Source organism: Urocitellus parryii, chromosome 4 (assembly GCF_045843805.1).
Source record: "Urocitellus parryii isolate mUroPar1 chromosome 4, mUroPar1.hap1, whole genome shotgun sequence".
Classification (NCBI taxonomy): Eukaryota; Metazoa; Chordata; class Mammalia; order Rodentia; family Sciuridae; genus Urocitellus; species Urocitellus parryii.
The window spans coordinates 62,011,223-62,031,338 of NC_135534.1; the positions used below are offsets into that span (position 1 = coordinate 62,011,223).

A 20,116-nucleotide genomic window follows, 5' to 3' on the forward strand; every position below is an offset into this window, starting at 1 on the left:
ATCTCTCCCCATCTCCTTCTCTGTCCTTCCTGGCTATCATGAGCTGAGCAGATTTCCTTGGCCACACTTCTACCGTGATGTTTTTCCCCACCTCAGGCCCAGAGCAGTGGAGCTGGCAATTATGGGCTGATTACCTCTGAAGCCATGAGCTAAGTTGTTCTTCTTTGGGGCAAAGTGATGCAAAGCTGACTAACACAGAGATCAAGAGTTACCTCATATCAGATGACATCTCTGACCAAATAACAGGAAATCCTTGGTACAATACAACATTCTCAAAAACTGAACACGATAATTTGGGAGAACCCCGCATTATTATGATTAATTTTCTTCTACCTAAGGGATTGGAACTTCAAAATAGAAAATAGATCAAATCAAGAAAGATTAAATAAAACAATATTTTCTGAGCCCCTAAGTTGTGGGCTGAGATTTTGACCCATGGTATTCATCAAGCACTTGCTTTATGCCTCTAAGAGAGCCCTGTCATTGGTTAACACATACTCATTGGTTGATCATATTTAACACTAAAACCCTGGACAGTAAGAGGTATGTTGTATTCTTTTTTTAAAATCTCTAGCATTTACCAAGATGTTTGGAATATAAGTGTTTTTTAATATGTGTTTTAATATATGTTTTTTAATATAAGTTAGTTTTTCATCACTCTGACCAAAAACCTAACAATAACAATTTTAGCAGGGGAAAATTTTATTTGGTGTGAGTAATTTCAGAGGTCGCAAACCACAGACTGTGACTCCATTGCTCTGAACCCAAGATGAGGCAGAACATCATGGCAGAAGGGTGTGGAGGAGGAAAGCAGCTCATCACATGGCATTTAGGAAGCAGAGAGAGCTCCCCTCACCAGGGACAAAATATAAACCCCTAGTGACCCACATCCTCCAATTATATCCACCTTCCCACAGTTACCACTCAATTAATCCATGTTAGTGGATTAATCCACTGACTCAGTTAAGACTCTCACAACCTAATCGCTTCACCTCTGAAAATTCCCACTTTGTCTAACATATGAGCTTTGGGGGACACCTCATATTCAAACTATAATAATAAAACACTCTTATAAAATACCTATGGATATATGCATGCATGAATAAATGAATTATTGTTCCTAGTTGTAAAAGATTGCTGCCACTATAAAAAAATCACATGTAATAAAAGAATACCACACTAACGAACCAGTACTACTGTGAATATGACAGATGGTAAGGAGTTATGGGGGACAGTATTACTCACACTCGTGATAGGAGATGCCTTTAAGCAATTTGGTGTAAATTTCATATTTTAAAGTCATCCCCTTTAAAAGGACTGCTAATAATGATGGAGTTTCTTTTGTGGGGTGTTAAAAAATTTTCCAAAATTATGTTGTAAAGGTGATTGCTGCATAAGTCTGTGACTTTGCTAAAATCTTTTAAATTATACACTATAAATGGATGAATTTTATAGCATATTAATTAGATCTCAATAAAGCTGTTAAGGAAAACTTTTTTAAAATAAAATGGCACAACAGAAGGGTTACATAATTAGCCAGGCCTATAATCCCAGCAGTTCGGGAAGGTAAGTCCAGAGGATCACAATCCCAAAGCCTGACTCAGCAAAAAGCCAGGCAGTAAGCAACTCAGTGAGAAATAAAATATAAAATGGGGCTGAGACTGTGGCTCAGTGGTCAAATGCCCCTGAGTTCAATTCCCAGTACAAAAAGAGTTATATCGGCCCATAAATCATGAAGCTACAATAAATAATTGCATAATGGAACAAATATAAAAAGACTGTATCAAGCAAGTCCTCTGGGAACCCATAACCCAGAGACACGGTGAATTAGCACCACCAATGGGAACTGGCCTCTCAGCTCTTTGCCTTTCTCCAACCAAGCTGAAATAAGTTCAGTCATCGTCTGGAATCTGAAGCTTCCTCCAGCATCTGAGTCAGACTGAGAGGACAGCAGAACTGCTGGATGTGCTCTGTGAGTAACTGTTCAGTGAGCATGCCTGACTCTAGGTGAGATGCCCCTTCTTATCCACAGGGAAGAATTTTATCACAATGTGCAGAAATAGATCAGATGATGGGATGGTGAGATAAAGAGGATGATACAATTTGTAGGGTTATTTATTCCCAGGAAATCTGCAGAAAATGGACAATTTGTTCTGCCTGGCAGGGCTTGGATACTGTTGTTAGATAATTTAATTAGTGCACTATTACATTTATCATGATCAGTGAGCCTCATTCCTAAGCCCAATGCCTTTTACTAAACCTTTAAAATTAGCAGTTTGGAATACCTTCTGCATGCCAGAAACCTGTTACGCATAGTTTCTATCCTATCTTATAGATGAAGAAACTAAATCAAAGGATGTTTACATTTTTTGTAGGCATCAGTGAAATAAACTTTCCTGAAAACATTGGAATTAAAAAGCACTGAGTTAAAAATCCCAACTCTGACATTCACCAGTTTTGTGTGATCCTGAATATGTTTTTATCAGTTCTCTTAAATTCAGTTTATTTATCAGAAAAGTGAGTTTAAAGTGAATCTAATAATAGTTGCCATATGTGTTCTAGTACAAATTAAAAGAATCTTATAAAGCACAATAATGTTTGCTGACCAAGTGTCAAAAAAATGTAGATTTGTATTGCTATACAAGGCCTCAAAACCTGTTAGTATTTGAGCAACGAGCTAAACCCAGGTCCGTCATACACTATAACCATGCCATCAGTGATGGTTTAGAGAATACTGATGAGGCCATATGGTCTAACTTAGCAGCTAAAGACAGCCACAAGCTACAGCCCTTAACAGTGCAATGAGAAAAGAGTGTCTTTGAGATCTGAATAGGAAAATTAGTTGAAAGAATATAGCTTATTTCACACAAAAGAGAATTTCAGTGTATGTGGATTGGAGAAAATGAGTCAGATTTGAGAGTGATGGAATTCAAAAAAAAAAGGGGGGGGTAGCTTGGGAGAAATATAGTGCTTCCCTCAATGAATATTCATCAATCCCTTTTTATTCTCTACTATGATCAGTTTAGAGTTTTTTTTAACCAAAGTAAGAAAACTGCAATGAAATACAACTTTATTTTCTCAAAGTAAGAAAATTGCAACGAAATACAACAAATACACCAGCAACAGTTTGCCACAGTTTCCTATTCTTGGTGGTTTACATATAGACCTCCTGAGGCTCCAGTTTTTGACATTTCAGAAGTAGAATCAGTATAAATTAATGAATATTTGTATGTAGGACATGAGAGACAGAAAAAAAGAGGAAGAGAATGTGTATATGTTGTGGGTGGAGACTAATTCAAATTAGATGATTACTAGAGCTTCATGCCATTTGCTGAAAAACGTAACAGAAGAAAGAGCTGGGTTTAGAATGGGGCAGAGAATGATTTCTGTTTGGCTTGCATTGAAGGTCAAGTACATGAGGGTTTATGGATGGGGGATGTCCCTCAGAGATAAAGTGCTTTATTCACCTTTTATTTACTAAAAGTGAGAGTTCTGATTTTTTTTCTCCAAACTGCTGCCAGAATTTCTCTAATTGGAAGATTTGATTGCCTACTTTCACTTTTCATTACTGCCTTCAGTTTAAGCCCAGACATGTTGCCACAAGAGTCTGCTAACTTTTGAAGCATAGATCTCAGGATATGCTATAATTAGATTGCAGACTTGTGAATTATCTGGATGCAAGGTCTGTTTAAAGCCATGGAAATAACTAGGATATCCTAAGGACATTATATGGAGAGAAAGAAAAGGAACTTCTTGGAAGAAAAGCACCCTTTAAGGATACCACAATTGTAAGACAGAACCAAACCATTGCTTGGTAAAATAGGAAAAATGCCAGAACAACTGGCATTGAAGCCACTGAAGGAGAACATTTCAAGGAAGAGGTAAACCCCCATTGCCAAAATTTGAGATGATGGAAAGAAAAACAAATCTGAAAATAAACTATTATACTTGGTATTTATAAAATCATCAGTGACATCAGTTGGGGGAGTCTCTGAGAGTTATTAGAGAAAAACATTCTGTTACTGAAGGTGAAGGAATAATGAACAAAAGCAGACTGTTCTTCAAATAACTTTTTAGCATTATAAAAATGCAAAGAAGAAAGAAGATTTGTGTTTTATATTCTTTGCTATCTAAGCACAGAGATCAATAATAAGGCTATTCAATATATACTGATCAAATTGAATGTGTGGAAAATAGCTATACTACAGTGTAGGAAGCTTTCATTTTTGAGTTGGGACAAAACTTGAGTATTGGAGACTGCAGAAAATGAATCAATGGTAGCAAACAAGATACTAAAGAAGGAAAGGAATTTTGTTGGAGTTAAATTAGAAGAGATGGAGAATGATTTGCTTATTTATTCATAAAATATTTGGAAATGCCTGGTTTTTGATGTTGTGCAACTAAAATCAAAGTCCTTCTTCCTTCCCTCCGAATTCTAGTTGTGTGACCTGACCCTGATGATTCCTCTAGCTTCATCACCCACAGCACCCTGCCTCACGCTTAAGTTTCCATCGTGTTAATTTTCTTGCAGTTATATGATAAACTGATTGCTATTATTTTTCCTTCATATCTCATGTTACCTATGCTCCTGTTATCTACGTCGAAAACACCCTTCTCCTGTTGCTCATCCTTGTAAATTCACATACACCCAGCAAAACTTTACACAGTTACAATTCATCTACTCTGTTCAGATTTCTTGGAACTTATTCTTCTTGACACACAGAAGTAGACACACATACTCCGAATCTGTCACTCCACACAATTTCTCTGCCTTATCTCTCAGATATCTGATATCTTTGTGCAATCTATAGCTAGTGACTTTCTTTCTTTGTCTCTTATTCCTTTGAAAAGCACTGTCCCTAATACAGTGTCTGACATGCAGCAGGTGTTCAAAATCAATTTTCATTTTTATAAGAATCACCAGACTCTTAATAAACATAATAAGATATTACAAGAAGATACAATAATAATAATAATAATATAATTCATCCTTCTAAGCATGGGTTTTTCAGCCCTTGACAAACGCCGTGGCTTCCATGGACACAAAACTGCTGTTATTTCACTTGCTTCCTCTTCTTAGTGGCTGACACAAGATTCAGTGAATGCCCGATGTGTGTTTGCTATTGAACTGAACTAACATTTATGATAGGAGGCTAAGTAGAGCTATTGGCCATGAGAAGGACCATGTAATCAATCACATGTCTCTGAACCCAGCATGGATGAGGACAGAATGCAGGAAGATGTGGTTGAAGAGCCATGAAAAGGAGAGGACTTGAAGACAGACCAGATCAAACTGTGCTCTGTGGTTTGGTGTCAGGTTTGGTTTATGATCTCTCAGCAAGAAAAGGGAGGAAAAAGAATGAAATTGGCAACAAATAATGAATTATTGAAACAATATAAAGTGAGCCATTAAAAGGTTAGGGTGAAAAATAAATTGTTCAGGTAGCAGTTTAATTTTTAAAGTGTTTTTTAATAGGATTTTAGAACTCAATGATGAAAATTGAAACTCAATCATTGCATATGAAATAAAAGTGATGATATCCAGAGTTAATTGGTATGTACAGAAAGTCCACTGTACTTCCATAACCATTTTAATATTTATCTTATACACTAGATATTGAAGTTATTAAGAAGCAGTACTGATCTTTCTCACTTACTTGATTATAAACTCTTTAAGGGATTTTTATTTACTTTGTTCCTTAACTTTTAACAGCACTATGCAAAAATAGGTACTCAGTAAATGTCCTGAGAGTGAAAGGGAAGATCAAGGTAAGAAATTTCATGAGAGCATTCCTGCTCAACATTTTTACATATTGCATTCTAAAGGACTTGTAACTCTTCATCTCAGTTGAGACAACACACAGAAATGGTTGATTCTTTTTAGTGATACATAACATTAGGATTCATTTTGACATAATCACAAAAGCACGGAATATAATTTGCTCTAATTCAGTCCCCAGTACTTCCCTTTTCTTCCCCATCTCCTCCCTCTGTTCCCTTCCCTCTACTCTATCGATCTTTCTGCTATTTACACATAGATTTTTTTTTTTACTTAGTGTCTTGTGGATGTGCATGATGATGAGATTTGCTGTGGTATATTCATATGTGTGCACAGGAAACTTAGGTTAGATTCATTCCACTGTCTTTTTTTTATCCCATCCTTCCTCCCTCTCCTTCAATTCCCTTCATCTACTCCAGTGATTCTGTTTTATTTTATTAGCAGCACTTTTTCTAGAAAGGCTTCTCCAAATTCTACAAACCTATTGAATGTTCACTTTACGTCTGTCTCTTTTAGTTTATAAAATTATTTTACTTCTAACTGACCAATAATACTGTGTATATCTATGGGACACAATGTGGTATTTCCATACATGTATACCTTTTGCAATGGTCAAATCAAGCTAATTAACATATCCTTAACTTCAAATATTTATTATTTCTTTGTGATGACAACAGTTAAAATCCTATCTTCTAGTAGCTTTGAAGTAAACAATGCATTGTTATTAAATTCTCTTCCTGTTGTGAAGTTCCATTATACGTTTAAGACATTACATCCATCACTCCCCTGTAGACACTCATTACTGTCAATATCAGAATATAAACTTATAGTTTACTTATTTGGTCAGCTTATATAACACACTTCTTTTTTCCCCTCTAATTTTCTGATAATTTTAGCTAATTTTTTTTTCATTTTTTTAATAAGGTTTCTTCAGGTGATCTTTAAGTTAACACTTTTTCTGGGTGAGTTCTTGGGGTCTGGAAATTTGGGATCCTTTCATTCCCCTTTTTATCTTACATTTACTGTCAGCTGCTTAGTACCTTTTTTTCCCACTGAAAAAACCTATCCTAAAATTGCTCTCTCATTGATGAACCTTCTCCAGACAAAGCCATAATTTCTCTATTTTTCCCATTTGTCCCTATTTTAAACTCACATACATATCTCTCTACCTAGTCTACAACTCTCTACTCAATAAAGAAAGAATTGTGATGCTATCAACAAAGTTGTATCTGCCCCTTCAAAACAAAACAGTGACATTCTGTTAGGTATCTCCTGGGTCTTAACAAAATGGTGAACATCTGTTCTGGAGAACAAGTCTTCAGGCATAAACAAGACAGATATATACTTGAACGTGACAGCCCATTATGCCAGGTGAAGAGCAGCATTCTCTGTCTCTAAGCCTAGAGGGAGGTCTGTGTTCTTCCTCTCTCTTTCTTCCAAATGTGATGGCAGGTGCTGTGGCGTAAGGGCCCCTTTAATGATTGGATGCTGCAGGCAAGTGCATGACTGCCCTAGTTTCTAGTTTGTTTATTTGTCATTTCATATATGTTACTTTCTGTAATAATTATCTCTTTCTCTATAATTTCTGGCTTCCAATATTGTCTGTGTCTCTGCTTTCCATACTTAAGCTAATTACCATTAACTCCACATTCCCAATCTATTTTTCTCTGGTGCCAACTATATAGAAAAAAATTAAATGGCTACCTCTTTCTTACAAAAAAATCCCAGGAAGAATGAAATATGGTTTGGCAATCTAGGATAAAATGTCTATTTTTAGTCCAGTCATCTACAGCTGTAACAGTGGAAGAGAGGTCACATGAGATAAATATAGCTAACAGCAAAGAGCCCCAGAGAAGGAAAATTGTGGGCTGAGGCAAATATTTTTAGGATATCTACCATAGTGGTTGAAATCTTACATGTCATTTTTATCAATTTAAGTGATCCATTCATATTTTTATATATTATATAGATATTCATCTTTGGTCAGTTTTCTGTTTGAATATTTATAATTAGAAATAATCCTAATGTAGCTTTTTTGTTTCAGACTTGTTCTGAGTACTTTTAATCCAGTATGTCAAGTTTCCAGAACTTCACATCTTCTTCCATCATTTTCCTGCTTACTGGCGTTCCTGGGCTGGAAGCCTTCCACACCTGGATCTCCATTCCCTTCTGCTTTCTCTATGCAACTGCCCTCTCAGGGAACAGCCTGATTCTCTTTGTCATTGTCACACAGCCCAGTCTCCATGAACCCATGTATTATTTCCTGTCCATGCTGTCCACCACAGACCTTGGGCTGTCCATATCCACTCTGGTCACCATGCTGGGAATATTCTGGTTTAATGCCAGGGAGATCAGCTTCAATGCCTGCTTATCACAGATGTTCTTTATCAAACTCTTCACTGTCATGGAATCTTCAGTACTGTTGGCCATGGCTTTTGATCGTTTTGTGGCCATCTCTAATCCACTTAGGTATGCCACTATTTTAACCTACTATAGAATAGCTCAAATTGGAGTGGCAATTGTCATCAGGGGAACCCTAATGTTGACACCAATGGTAGCACTTCTTAAAAGATTGTCCTTCTGCAACAGCCACGTGCTCCACCACTCCTACTGCTTCCACCCTGATGTGATGAAGCTCTCATGCACAGACACCAGGATCAACAGTGCAGTTGGATTGACTGCCATGATTTCTACTGTTGGTGTGGACTCAGTCCTCATCCTCCTTTCCTATGTTTTGATCATTAGGACTGTCCTCAGCATTGCTTCCCCTGAAGAGAGGAGGAAAGCCTTCAGCACATGCATCTCCCATATTGGGGCTGTGGCTATATTCTATATTCCATTGATCAGTCTATCCTTTGTGCACAGATTTGGAAAAGGAGCCCCGCCATATGTACACACCATGATCGCCAACACCTACCTGCTGATCCCTCCTGTAATGAATCCCATTATCTACAGTGTGAAGACCAAACAGATACGTAGAGCTGTGATAAAAATTCTCCATTCTAAAGAAACATAGAATCGTAGTAGTCTAGAGATAGATGGATCCTTCTACCTCCAGCCATGTTATCAATTAAGAAATCAAAACAAAATCTGTTGCTCATTGAAGCTGAATATACAATTATTTAAAGTTGAAGCTGGAATGTTTTCTAGAACATCAGCTATTCTAACCTCCCTAGTTTATAGAAGAGGAGGCATAGATATACAAATGGGAAGCATGCACATTATTAGCCTTAAATCTAGAATTTCTCCCTCTTACTACTTTTTCTTCAAATGTTGCCTTTGATCCCTTTCGATAGCCATTTTATTCTTGCCTCAACCACCTCATAGAAGTTAGAATGCACATGAAGAAGTCCCTCCTTTGTGAAAAGTAGATGTTTTCCAACTATACTAATAATTTAAACTAATATTTATTATTTCCTTTGACAGGTTATGAGTTTTAAGTATTTTTACATGAGTTAAAATATTTTATTTCCAAATCCACATTATAAGATAGTTATTCCATTACTAACGAGTCTAACTCCAGGGTCCCCACATTCTTAAATTAAGTGCTATACTGCTACCGATAGTGTAATATAATATATATGTATATATAATTAGTATATGTACATCAGTCCACATGATTTGTTCTGGAGGACATAAAGAAGTAAAAATACAAATAATTTTTCAAGAAATATACGCCTCTGTCCTCTAGAAATTTTCAACCAAATTAGGAAGAAAACACTCAAATCAAAATCTTCAGACCTTACAAGTATGTCCTATATGATGATCTTTCCTGACTAAAACATATACTGAAATTTCTCTCAGCCCTCCATCAATTTTCACTTGAAATAACCATAAATTGCAAATTAACTAAAATTTGCATCATTTACTTAGAAATGTTCAAATCTGTGTCATGTCATGTGACAGCATGAGTACTAGAATGTTAATCATCTGTACCCTGTGTATTTACACTAATTCTCAAGTTTTTAAAGCAGATACTTCAATGACATGGGCATCATGAACATTCTAAGCCTTAAGTCTAGAATTTCTCCTCCTTGATATCACTCAGGTAAGTTGGGCTCTAGAGCTGATATCAGGTCCAGAAAGAAAACAGAAGTATTCATTCATATTTACAGGGAATTTATTAAGTAACTATAGTACTGGCTACTAAATAATAAGGGTGATGTAAGAATTCTCAACATGTAGACAAGAATAATTTCATCTTGGTTGTCATTAGTCTTCATTTTCATGTGTTGGAATGAATACCTTGGTATTCTGTCCTCAGACCTTTTTCTTTTCCCTTTGTCATACTCCCATTTCATCTAACATCATGACTTTAAATATCACCCATATCCTGACAAAACCCAAGTTAGTATTTATACTCCACATTCGCCCAATTGCCTGTGCATGAATATCTATACTAAAATGTCTCAAAATTCTTAGACTCAAGATGTACAAAATCCTAGTATTCCCATCAAGGAAAACACAGGCTCATCCAGTCATCCCTAACCAAGAATTACCCTAACGCCTCTCTTTCACTTTTATTCTAAAACCAACCTATCAGCAAGTCAAGAATTCACCCCCTTACCTCACCTCTACTGCTACCACCACAATGCCAGCCATCATCTTGGACCTGAAGTCATTTGTGTAGAGCTTCCTAGAGGGTCTTCCTTCATTCATTCTTGCTTGATAGCCCATTTTCCCTCGAAGCAGCATGGGGTTTAATAGCAATCATAGCAGAGTGCTGGTTTTAATACACAGGCAGTTCTTGTCACTTTCTCTGTTCAGCATGTTCCAATGGCCTCTTGTTTTATCTGTGGAAAATTCACAGTAATAGTTCATGAGCAATCTGTCTGATCTGACTTCCCCCCACCATCCCAACCAACTCCACCCCCTGTTACCCTCCCTTGACTAATTCTACTATACCCACACTAATCTGAATATTTTTTTTTAGTTCATCAAGCAGGTTTCATCATCACATTTCACACTTGCTATTCTCTCTGCCTGGAATGTTCTTGCCTCATCAACCCACATGGCTGACCTCCTCACTCCATGCAGGTCCCTTCCCTGTTCGAGTGCCTTATTGCAGGATTCTTGATGGTATGAAAATAATAACACCATCACCTCTCCCTCAATTCAGGCCTCATTCTTACCTGCTGTTTTTAATTTCTAGCACTTTTATAGACCAACATATTAATATTAATATTTTTTTCTGGCTTCCTCATCAGAAATAAGGTTTGTTAAGGATCAGGAATTATTTCATACATGCTGTCTTCCAAGGATTTGCCACATAGTAAAAACAATAAAATGTTTCAATGACCTGACTCTATTGACCTCTCAAGTTTCACTGCTTCTCCTCCGCATAACGCTCCAGGCACAATGAACACCCTGCATTTCCTTAATCACCTTCAAGCCTTTGCGCAAACTGTTACCTCTACTGATAGCACTCTGTCTCCCTCCCCCTGATTTACAGGAGAGGTGACCCTACTTCAAAACCTTTCCTGACCCCTTCTGTCTTCATGGTGTCCTCCCAGATACCCCTGTAACACCCTTTGCTTCTTGACAACCCTCTTCAGACTCTCCAGTATCCTTTCTCCCCACAGCAGGCTCTGAGCTCACTTTTCAAGACAAGGAACTGTGTCATAGTCATTGTTGTTCCTACATTTCTATCCACAGCGTCGGTCCCACAGTAGCTTTTAATCTTGGTTGGATTAACGAATAAACAAACTACATCTTAAAAGGTACATAAGGCTTTGGAGGGCACACAAGAAGATAACAAATCTCTCCAATATCAGAAAATTATTCTTAGTGTCTACAGATAAATTTTCATGGAGCTCCACATTTTGAAGGAGACATTAGGAGATGCCCCCTTCAATATGAAAGTTTCACCATGACTCATGTAGCTTCATGTAAGCTTGCCCTCATGCCACACAGCCTTAGTTCTTCCTCTCTCCAACACACCTTATCTAGTCACTAATGAGTGCTGATAAAAACATAAAAGTGAGAAGGCCATTTTAAAGAGGTAATTTATATTTTGAATCAAAAGCCAGTTTCTGCTTATTTCTATCCCTTTCTATTCCCTCACCTGTACCCTATGGATCATCCTCATTACACACACCCCAAAAAGCTGCAGAAGGTCCAGGATGGAAAGTAGAAGAGCTCAAATGACATAGGATAAGACACTAGATTTTTGTTTAATTGTTTCCACATACTACATAAAGCGGGGTGTGGAGAAAGTGGGGAAGGAAAAGGAATGATGTAGGCTGGAGAAGAAGGATGGAGGTACTCAGAGTCCTAAAAAAAGGAGAAGAAGAAGGAATTTCAGTCTCAAGAACCAAACATCTGACTGTTCACACCACTTCCACAGATTTCTCCACAACCCAGCACCTCCCCTCCTATGCACTAACCTGTACACATCCCTACAGTCCAGCAATCCAATCCTAGAAAATGGTGAGCTTTCATCACTAAGAAGTAAGCAAGTTGGATGCTTACAGAATGGGTGAGCTGCAGAGAAAATGCCATGCTTCAACCAGGATGGACAAGCTCACAGTGTGCAGGGACCCAGAAGCCAGAGCAGTAGCAGTCATAGGCCACTGTTACAGCTACTTGAACACAGTTGTGGGGGTAAAGATGAGAATAAAAGCAAACATTCAATAGATTATTAGAAAATTTACACAAGATTAAGAATTAGATATGAGGAATGAAGAAAATTATGTAATTTAAGTTTTCGTTTTTCTTAACTAAATTTGTAAACATATCCAATCTTATCTTCCTCAAATTCACCCTCCCAAAAGTCTGGAAATTCAATCTATAACACACATCTGGATATGATGTCTCTGCTAAGACCTATTCATTCTCCCCCCAACTCCAACAGAAGTCCTTGAGTTCACAAACTACCATCTGCTCACATCTATTTGCCTCTCCAGTTTCTCTCTTTCCATTTGTATTTCTTTTATGCTCCAGCAACACTGAACCACACCTAATAGTCCCCCCAAAGAAAATTGTTTCCTTCCTGCGTTACTTTTTCTCTGCTCAAATACCCTCTTGGACCTACCTCCTGTCTAAATAAAAGCCCCTTCTCAAGTTTTCGTAAAAAAACAGTGACTCTTGCTGCTTTTCCCTATTATTTCAAGATTGAATCAATATCTGTGATCACATTTAAAGCAAGGACTTAATCTTATTTACCTCTGCAGCATCTAAGCACAGCAATGGTACCCACATAAACTAGTACTAAGGAAATGTTTGTTACACAATGAATAAACTCCAAGGCCAGATACAGGTGAATAATAAGAAACTCTTGGTGTTTCATTGATAAGAAAGTATTTCTGTTCCTCTTTTCAGAGATTGCAGTGAAATGATAAGTGTAGACTAATGTGCTTAGCTCTCTAAGTGTGGAGAGGCTGGGGGATAAAGTACTACATAAAGTACAAAGATAGCCCTGTTGGGTATGATGCAGAGCACATGTCATTGGAGGATAAATATCAGGGGGTCAGAGGGCCTGGGGATGCTTGCTGGAGCTAGGTCGCAAAGGCTCAGAGCATGAAGAAGTCACAGAAAGGAAATGAGGAAAGAAAGATCAGAATGGGCAATGACATACCAATGCAAATGAGTCTAGAGGGCAATTAGAGAAAACCATTCTGATAAAATTTAAAGTCTAACTCTCTTCAGATCCTTTTTTATAAATCTTTCCTTTTAATAAATCTTTTTATTAATTTTTCCCATGGACCCTCAGCACACTCGGAGGCTAAAAGTCCTTAAATGGCCTGTAAGTCCTCATAAGGCCCAAAATGGCCCAATTCCCAGAACCCTCGATTCATTCCCTTCTACTTTCTACCTATTCTCTCTGCTCAGGAGCACTGGCTTTCTACCAGACACACTCCCTCCTCAAGGATTTTACTTGTAATATCTGTTCCTTCTTCCCTGTATATCCATAGATATATTGTAATATCTGTTCCTTCTTCCCTGTATATCCATAGATATATTCCTCACTTCTTGGGCCTCTCCTCAAATCGCTCCATTATGTGAGGCCTTCCTTGACAACTTCATCTAAAGTTCAACTCCTTCCCCCTGATAGTTGTCTGTTCCCTTCTCGCTGATATTTGTTCTTCTTATGAAAACCTAACATCTTATTTAGTTCATGTATTAATTTCTTTATTGTCTGCCTCCCTCATCAGAATGTACACTCCATAAGGTGGGGATTTTTTGGCTATTTTGTTTATGATATTATAGGCACTTGATAAATATTTGTTGAATGTGAATGAATGAAAAGTCTGCATATAGATTTCTCCAACCATTGTAAACACTGTAACCTACAGTCAAGAGTTCTTATTGCATCTGTCATTTATCTGTGACACAGGTGCAATAAGGAAAGATTTCACTACCTCAAAGGCTGTTTTTCAACTGAAAGAGAAACTGAGGAAACATGGAGATGTGCATGACCCTATTTTGAATTGTAGGGCTTCTTTTTTGTGTATCTTGGTTTTTAAAGAAGATGTGAACTCCAAGAGCCCAAGAAGCATAACTGTTCACCCATTTACCTGTCGTGTCCTGCAGAGTGGCTAATGAAGAAACACACTACCCCTGGGGCTAACTGTGAGAGCTTGGGTTGGCTGAAAGAGTCAGGCCACATTGTCAAGAGACCTGTGTGATGGTAATGGCAGAGGAAAGGAGCCCTTTGAGATTGCCCCGCTAGAAAGAAACAATGGGAAGCTATGAGAGTGGCACACAGTGGACATGGAGATTTTATTCCTCTGCTGCCAAGTCCCTGGGGCCTCAGCTCCTACTCCCACAGCCTGTTCCCATGGGCCTTCCAGGGAGCGTTATAAAAAAAAGCCTGTTACAGAAATAGAAGGCCAACTCCAGCTGCTTTCTCTGAATTGGACTCACCATTCTCAGGTGAGTATATCCTCACCTGGAGCCTGACAAACTAAGGCTCGTGCCAGTATCACAGACCTTGAAGCTCCCACAAACTGATTCATGATAGGACTACCCATACCTTCACAGACTTAAAAAGTCCCTTGGCTGCCAGTCCAGAAAGACAGGTGAGAATTAACCTAGCTGTCACATTCAGATCCAAAGAGAAGCTGAAGCTGGGTATAGCAAGGAGACTCTTCAGGCAGGAAGCCAGAAAACATGAGGTCTTCTTGGCTAGAGACATTGGGAAACAAGATGACTGGCCAGAGTTCCTGGACTTCAGTAAGGAAGTACATGTACCAGCAAAGCAGAAAAGGTGCTCTGTGAAGAGAGGGGTTAAGGAAGTACAGGATCCTATGGCCAGCAGAGGCCCTGCGTCTATCAGCACAGGGAAATATCATGCTCTCCTTGATACCCGTCCATGATGGACTACTCTTCACCCTGGGCCCCACTGCTTTTGGGCCTAGTGACCTGGCCTTTCTCCAGAAATCTGGTTCCTTGGCTCTGTCTCACATTGTTCAGCATGATTTGTTTGAATTACTACATCCCCCCACAAGTTCTTTATGATAGAGACATAGATGGATGGATCCAAGATACCAGCTCTTCTATCTTCCTGAAGAATATAATTGTTTGCCTCTGAAAAGTGCTCTTTGTGTTTCAATAACACTGGTAGAATAATTGGGATTTGATATTTGTCTAGAAAGAGAAGCGATTGTGCCTCTGTACAAATTCTAAACATGGAGAAGAGAAAATAGACGTGAACCCTGGATCTGTTTGCCCTTGCTCATCCAAGACAGGGAGAATACAATTCAAATCTGTTAGTATTCACTTTATCATATCATATTTTAAGACTGCTGGTCTCTAAACCCCTCTCCATTAAGGCATATTGAAGGGTATCTCCCAGCTGTAGTAAAAACCCAGGTTAGACATAAAAAATCCTTCGAGGGATCACATGAAAACCTGAATACTGTCAGTGGAAACACCTGAAGAATTGATTTCCAAGAGTCAGAGCCTCCTTCTAAAATGGCTTTTTAGAGACAATTACCTCTTAAGGCCTGGTACTAAAGGAATGTAGCAGAGAAAAAGATTAATAAGGTCAGAGCCCAGGTGTTTGAGTGGAGTAGGAGGTTGGGACAAAGCAACATAGGGCTTCCAAAAATGCAATGTCATCCTTGACATGAGCAATTTGTTGAGACAGGTTCTAGGAAAGACAAAGATCTCAAAATATCATTGTAAAATCAGGACTTCCAAAATCAGGACTCAAACCAAGCTCTCTTTGGGGAAAATGGGAATGGCTTAGAGGCACCTTTCAGGTGGGGTGGTATCTAACAGGCAGGAGCAGAGCGAAGAGTCTGCACAGGGAACATGCTAGGATCTGCTGGGAGGCAACCTTGGGGTGAAGAAGTTATCACAGGAAGTAACTACCTTTGATTTTACAATTCCAGATGAGTTTTCTTTTTTCCTTAAGAGATTGACTTTGGGCCTTTTTCTCTTACCTGTGGTTTGTTTTCTTTTTCTTATTTTTCCATTGCAATTGCATTTGTTTTCCCACTTGCTGATCTTAGAACTAAGGACCAACTATTTAAGTAGAAAACCTGTGGTGTTGCCTATCCGCACTGCCTTGCTTTTACTCCCTTCTCTAACTTTCTCTCATGTTTCAAGACTGAACAAAAGAATCATTTTTTCCAGGAAGTTTCCTCTGATCATGCCTCTCCCCCTCCAATGCATTAAATGTGTACTTTATGCTAGCACTTATCACAATACTCAAATTCATTGATTGTTTGTCTGTCTTCCACCCTAAGCAAGCCATGTAGAAGGCAAGGAAAATGTTTTTCATCTCTAAATCAACATAACCATGTGTGGAAGCCTTGGTTCTCAATGAAGCACTGTTTAAAAGTGAGGCTTTTAGGAAGTGATTGAATTATAAGGACGATGGTCACTGAGGGTAAATGCCCTGGAAGAATAGGTATTGTCCTTTGCTTCTCTCTCTCTCTCTCTCTCTCTCTCTCTCTCTCTCTCTCCTTTCCAGTCACCATGAGATGAGAAACTCTACTCCACTACACCCTCTCTGCCGTGATTTCCTGCCTCGCTGTAAGCCTACAGCAAAAAAGTCAGTTGACCATGAACTGAAACTTATGATGCCATAAGCCAAAATAAATGTCTCCTCCTTTAAATTGATTTTCTCAGGTTATTTTGTCCCAGTGACAAAAAGCTGAATAATATATCATACAAGAAATGCTTATGGAATTCAAAATAAATATCAGGAAGAAAGAAAGGAAGGGAGGGAGGGAAAAAAGAATGGAGGGAGAGGCAGAGAGAGGGAGGGAAAGAAGATAGGTTTACCTAAAAGGAGTGTACCTATTTAAAAAAAAAAAAAATCCACCTCCTTCTCAGACAATGAAGGTATGGGCCAGAGGAAAAACCTGAGAAAATTTGGGAATTCTTCATTTAGGGATAATCATGTGTCTCCCTGGGTCCCCTTTCAAAAATTTAAATCTTCCTGGAGGGCAGTGAATAACCAAAGAATTTGAGCTGTCACAGTCCTTCCTTTGGAAAAGAGGGACTTGGAGCTTAAAAAAGAGCTTAAGTGGTGGTGGGGAACAGGAGGGAAGGAAAGCTAGAAGTACTCACTCCCAGGTTTCCAGGGGACTCTCTGATTGTGCTTATGTCTTAACAGGCTGCCAGTGTGACCTCTGCAGTTCCCCCTCCTCAGTGCCAGCTATGAGTTCCTGCAACTTCACACATGCCACCTTTGTACTTATTGGTATCCCAGGACTAGAGGAAGCCCATTTCTGGTTCGGCTTCCCACTGCTTTCAATGTACGCTGTGGCCTTGTTTGGAAACTGCATCGTAGTCTTTATTGTAAGAACAGAGCGCAGACTGCATGCTCCCATGTACCTCTTTCTCTGCATGCTGGCAGCCATTGACCTGGCCTTGTCCACATCCACCATGCCCAAGATCCTTGCCCTCTTCTGGTTTGACTCCCGGGAGATTTCTTTTGATGCCTGCCTTGTCCAGATGTTCTTCATTCATGCTCTCTCAGCCATTGAATCCACCATCCTACTGGCCATGGCCTTTGACCGTTATGTGGCCATCTGTCACCCACTGCGCCATGCTGCGGTGCTCAATAATACAGTAACAGCCCAGATTGGCATGGTGGCTGTGATCCGCGGATCCCTGTTCTTTTTCCCACTGCCACTACTCATCAAGCGGCTGGCCTTCTGCCACTCCAATGTGCTCTCACACTCCTACTGTGTGCACCAGGATATGATGAAGTTGGCCTATGCAGACACATTGCCCAATATGGTCTACGGTCTTACTGCCATTCTCCTGGTCATGGGTGTGGATGTCATGTTCATCTCCTTGTCCTACTTTCTGATTATACGAACAGTTCTGCAACTGCCCTCCAAGTCAGAAAGGGCCAAAGCCTTTGGGACCTGTGTGTCACACATTGGTGTAGTCCTGGCCTTCTATGTGCCACTCATCGGCCTCTCGGTGGTGCACCGCTTTGGAAACAGCCTTGATCCCATTGTGCATGTTCTCATGGGGGATGTCTACCTGCTGCTGCCTCCTGTAATCAATCCCATCATCTACGGTGCCAAGACCAAGCAGATCAGAACACGGGTGCTGGCTATGCTCAAGATCAGTTGTGACAAGGACATTCAAGCTGTGGAACATAGGTGACCCCTGCCATCTTAATTCCCCTTATTCTTACTGGTTTAATATAATTATTTCATAACACTAATTTAATTCCAGTTGCCTGTAAACACCTCAGTGCTTTTCTCCATCTGAAATAGTAAACTACAGTCTGGTCGCTTCATGGAATAATAAGTGGGATAATCCATATTAATGGAATATTATCTGGTTAAAAGACTGATAAAAATGAAACATTGTAATATTAACTAAAATAATAAGGATATTTGATTGAAACTAGGTTGAAAAACAGCCTATGCCTTGGAGGAAATGTATTCAAATGATTGATGATTTAGTTTTATTCCTGCTTTTTAAACTTTTTGTCATGTAGTTATTGTTTAGTTGACATGTACAGTTTTTTTTTTAATGTGGGAAATTAAACTGACAATTTATGGAAGCCAGGGCTTGCCACAGTCCCCACTGTTGGTTTATAATGCACTACCTGGGAATTTATCCAAGCCCTTAATAATAGTGTTTATACACTTATCTTGTGTGCTTGCAATGTTCCAGTCTCTATGATAAGTGCTTTATAGCTTTTTTGTGATCCTCACAGCTTTATGGGATTGGTGCCATTTTTGTCTACTCATTACAGGTGATAGAAATGAAGCTCATAATAGCAAAGTGACTTAACTAATCACGTAGCTTTTGTGTGCTGTGCCAAGGTTTGGAATTAAATTTGATAATTGAATCCAGTTACTTTACTGCCATTTATATTGCTTCCTGTTTAACATCTGCCATTTATTTCCTCTGCCTGTGCAAACCCTGTTTTCTCTCTGCTGTGTGCTAAGATGGTTATCTTTTTTTTTTTTTTTGTGCCTGAGAGATAACCCTGTCCTGGTTGAGGGTGACAGAACCAGGTTAGTTCACGCTTCATGTTTAGTAGCCATGATCTGATAGCTTACTTCTTTCCAGGCTAAAGAAAAATGGTTTTGTCTATTTGTCTCATTCATATATTATATCTCTTGGATCATGTCTTCCCTTTTTTAGTGTGTCCTGTATCTGTCCAATATTTTGAATGATACTGAGTTTTAATATAGGTGTCAGAAAAAAAATTAAATTTTGTTATGCTTGATTCTTTATTTTTATAGAATCCTATAAATTGATATTTGGAAATATGTGAGAGTCTCCAGTCTTCTTTTCCATCAGTACAAGGGTCCCTGACATGTATTGTTTGCAGAACTGTAAAGATGTTAAATGCATTTTATTTCAAGGTAGAATATTCTCATTGTATGGATTAGAAGCTCTAATGAGTAGTTGAAACTGGAATGAATGCAATTGCTGGGCCTATGTGAGCTTGGGAAGTTACAGAGTTTCAGTCTGAGATGTTAAAAAGCTCTGGAAATGGATAGTGGTGATGGTTGCAAAGCAGTGTTAATATACTTGATGCTATTGAATTGTATGCTCAATTACTTAAATGGTGAATTTTATATTATCTATATTTTACCACAATAAAAAATCTTCAAAACTTAATGGAAAATATTTCATTATTAATTTTATGTCAAGAACATATTGAAATAATTTTATTTTGGCTTTATTGGATTGAGGAAAATATTATTTCTGAAAGGATGGTAGGTATTCCAAAGTAACAAAGTTTTAATAGCAGGACTACTAATGTTGTAATTGGCCCATGATTTCAGTAGCAATATTTCCAGGCTTCAAATCCCATCATGAAGGACACTAAATATATTTATATCTGCATATAGCCTAAAAATGAATCAACAAAAGGGAGACAGCAAGTGTTACTGTGTATAC

General features: G+C 38.6%; 2 protein-coding genes across 2 annotated transcripts; both read left to right on the plus strand.

Annotated features, from left to right (window-relative positions):
• The first annotated feature begins 1,903 nt into the window (after positions 1-1,903).
• LOC113191309 (olfactory receptor 51E2) lies at positions 1,904-18,665 on the plus strand. The gene is made up of 2 exons (XM_026400999.2): positions 1,904-1,972; positions 17,349-18,665. The coding sequence occupies exon 2, from the start codon at positions 17,393-17,395 to the stop codon at positions 18,353-18,355; it is 963 nt and encodes a 320-aa protein (XP_026256784.2). The 5' UTR covers positions 1,904-1,972; positions 17,349-17,392; the 3' UTR covers positions 18,356-18,665.
• Positions 7,851-8,795, plus strand: LOC113191268 (olfactory receptor OR51C1). Its single transcript, XM_026400941.2, has one exon. It carries the CDS (start codon positions 7,851-7,853, stop codon positions 8,793-8,795), a length of 945 nt encoding a protein of 314 aa, XP_026256726.2.
• Positions 18,666-20,116: the final 1,451 nt, after the last annotated feature.

Bases quoted from the DNA above. Each gene is read 5' to 3' on its own strand.
- LOC113191268 (XM_026400941.2), top strand. From the start codon at position 7,851: ATGTCAAGTTTCCAGAACTTCACATCTTCTTCCATCATTTTCCTGCTT.
- LOC113191309 (XM_026400999.2), top strand. From the start codon at position 17,393: ATGAGTTCCTGCAACTTCACACATGCCACCTTTGTACTTATTGGTATC.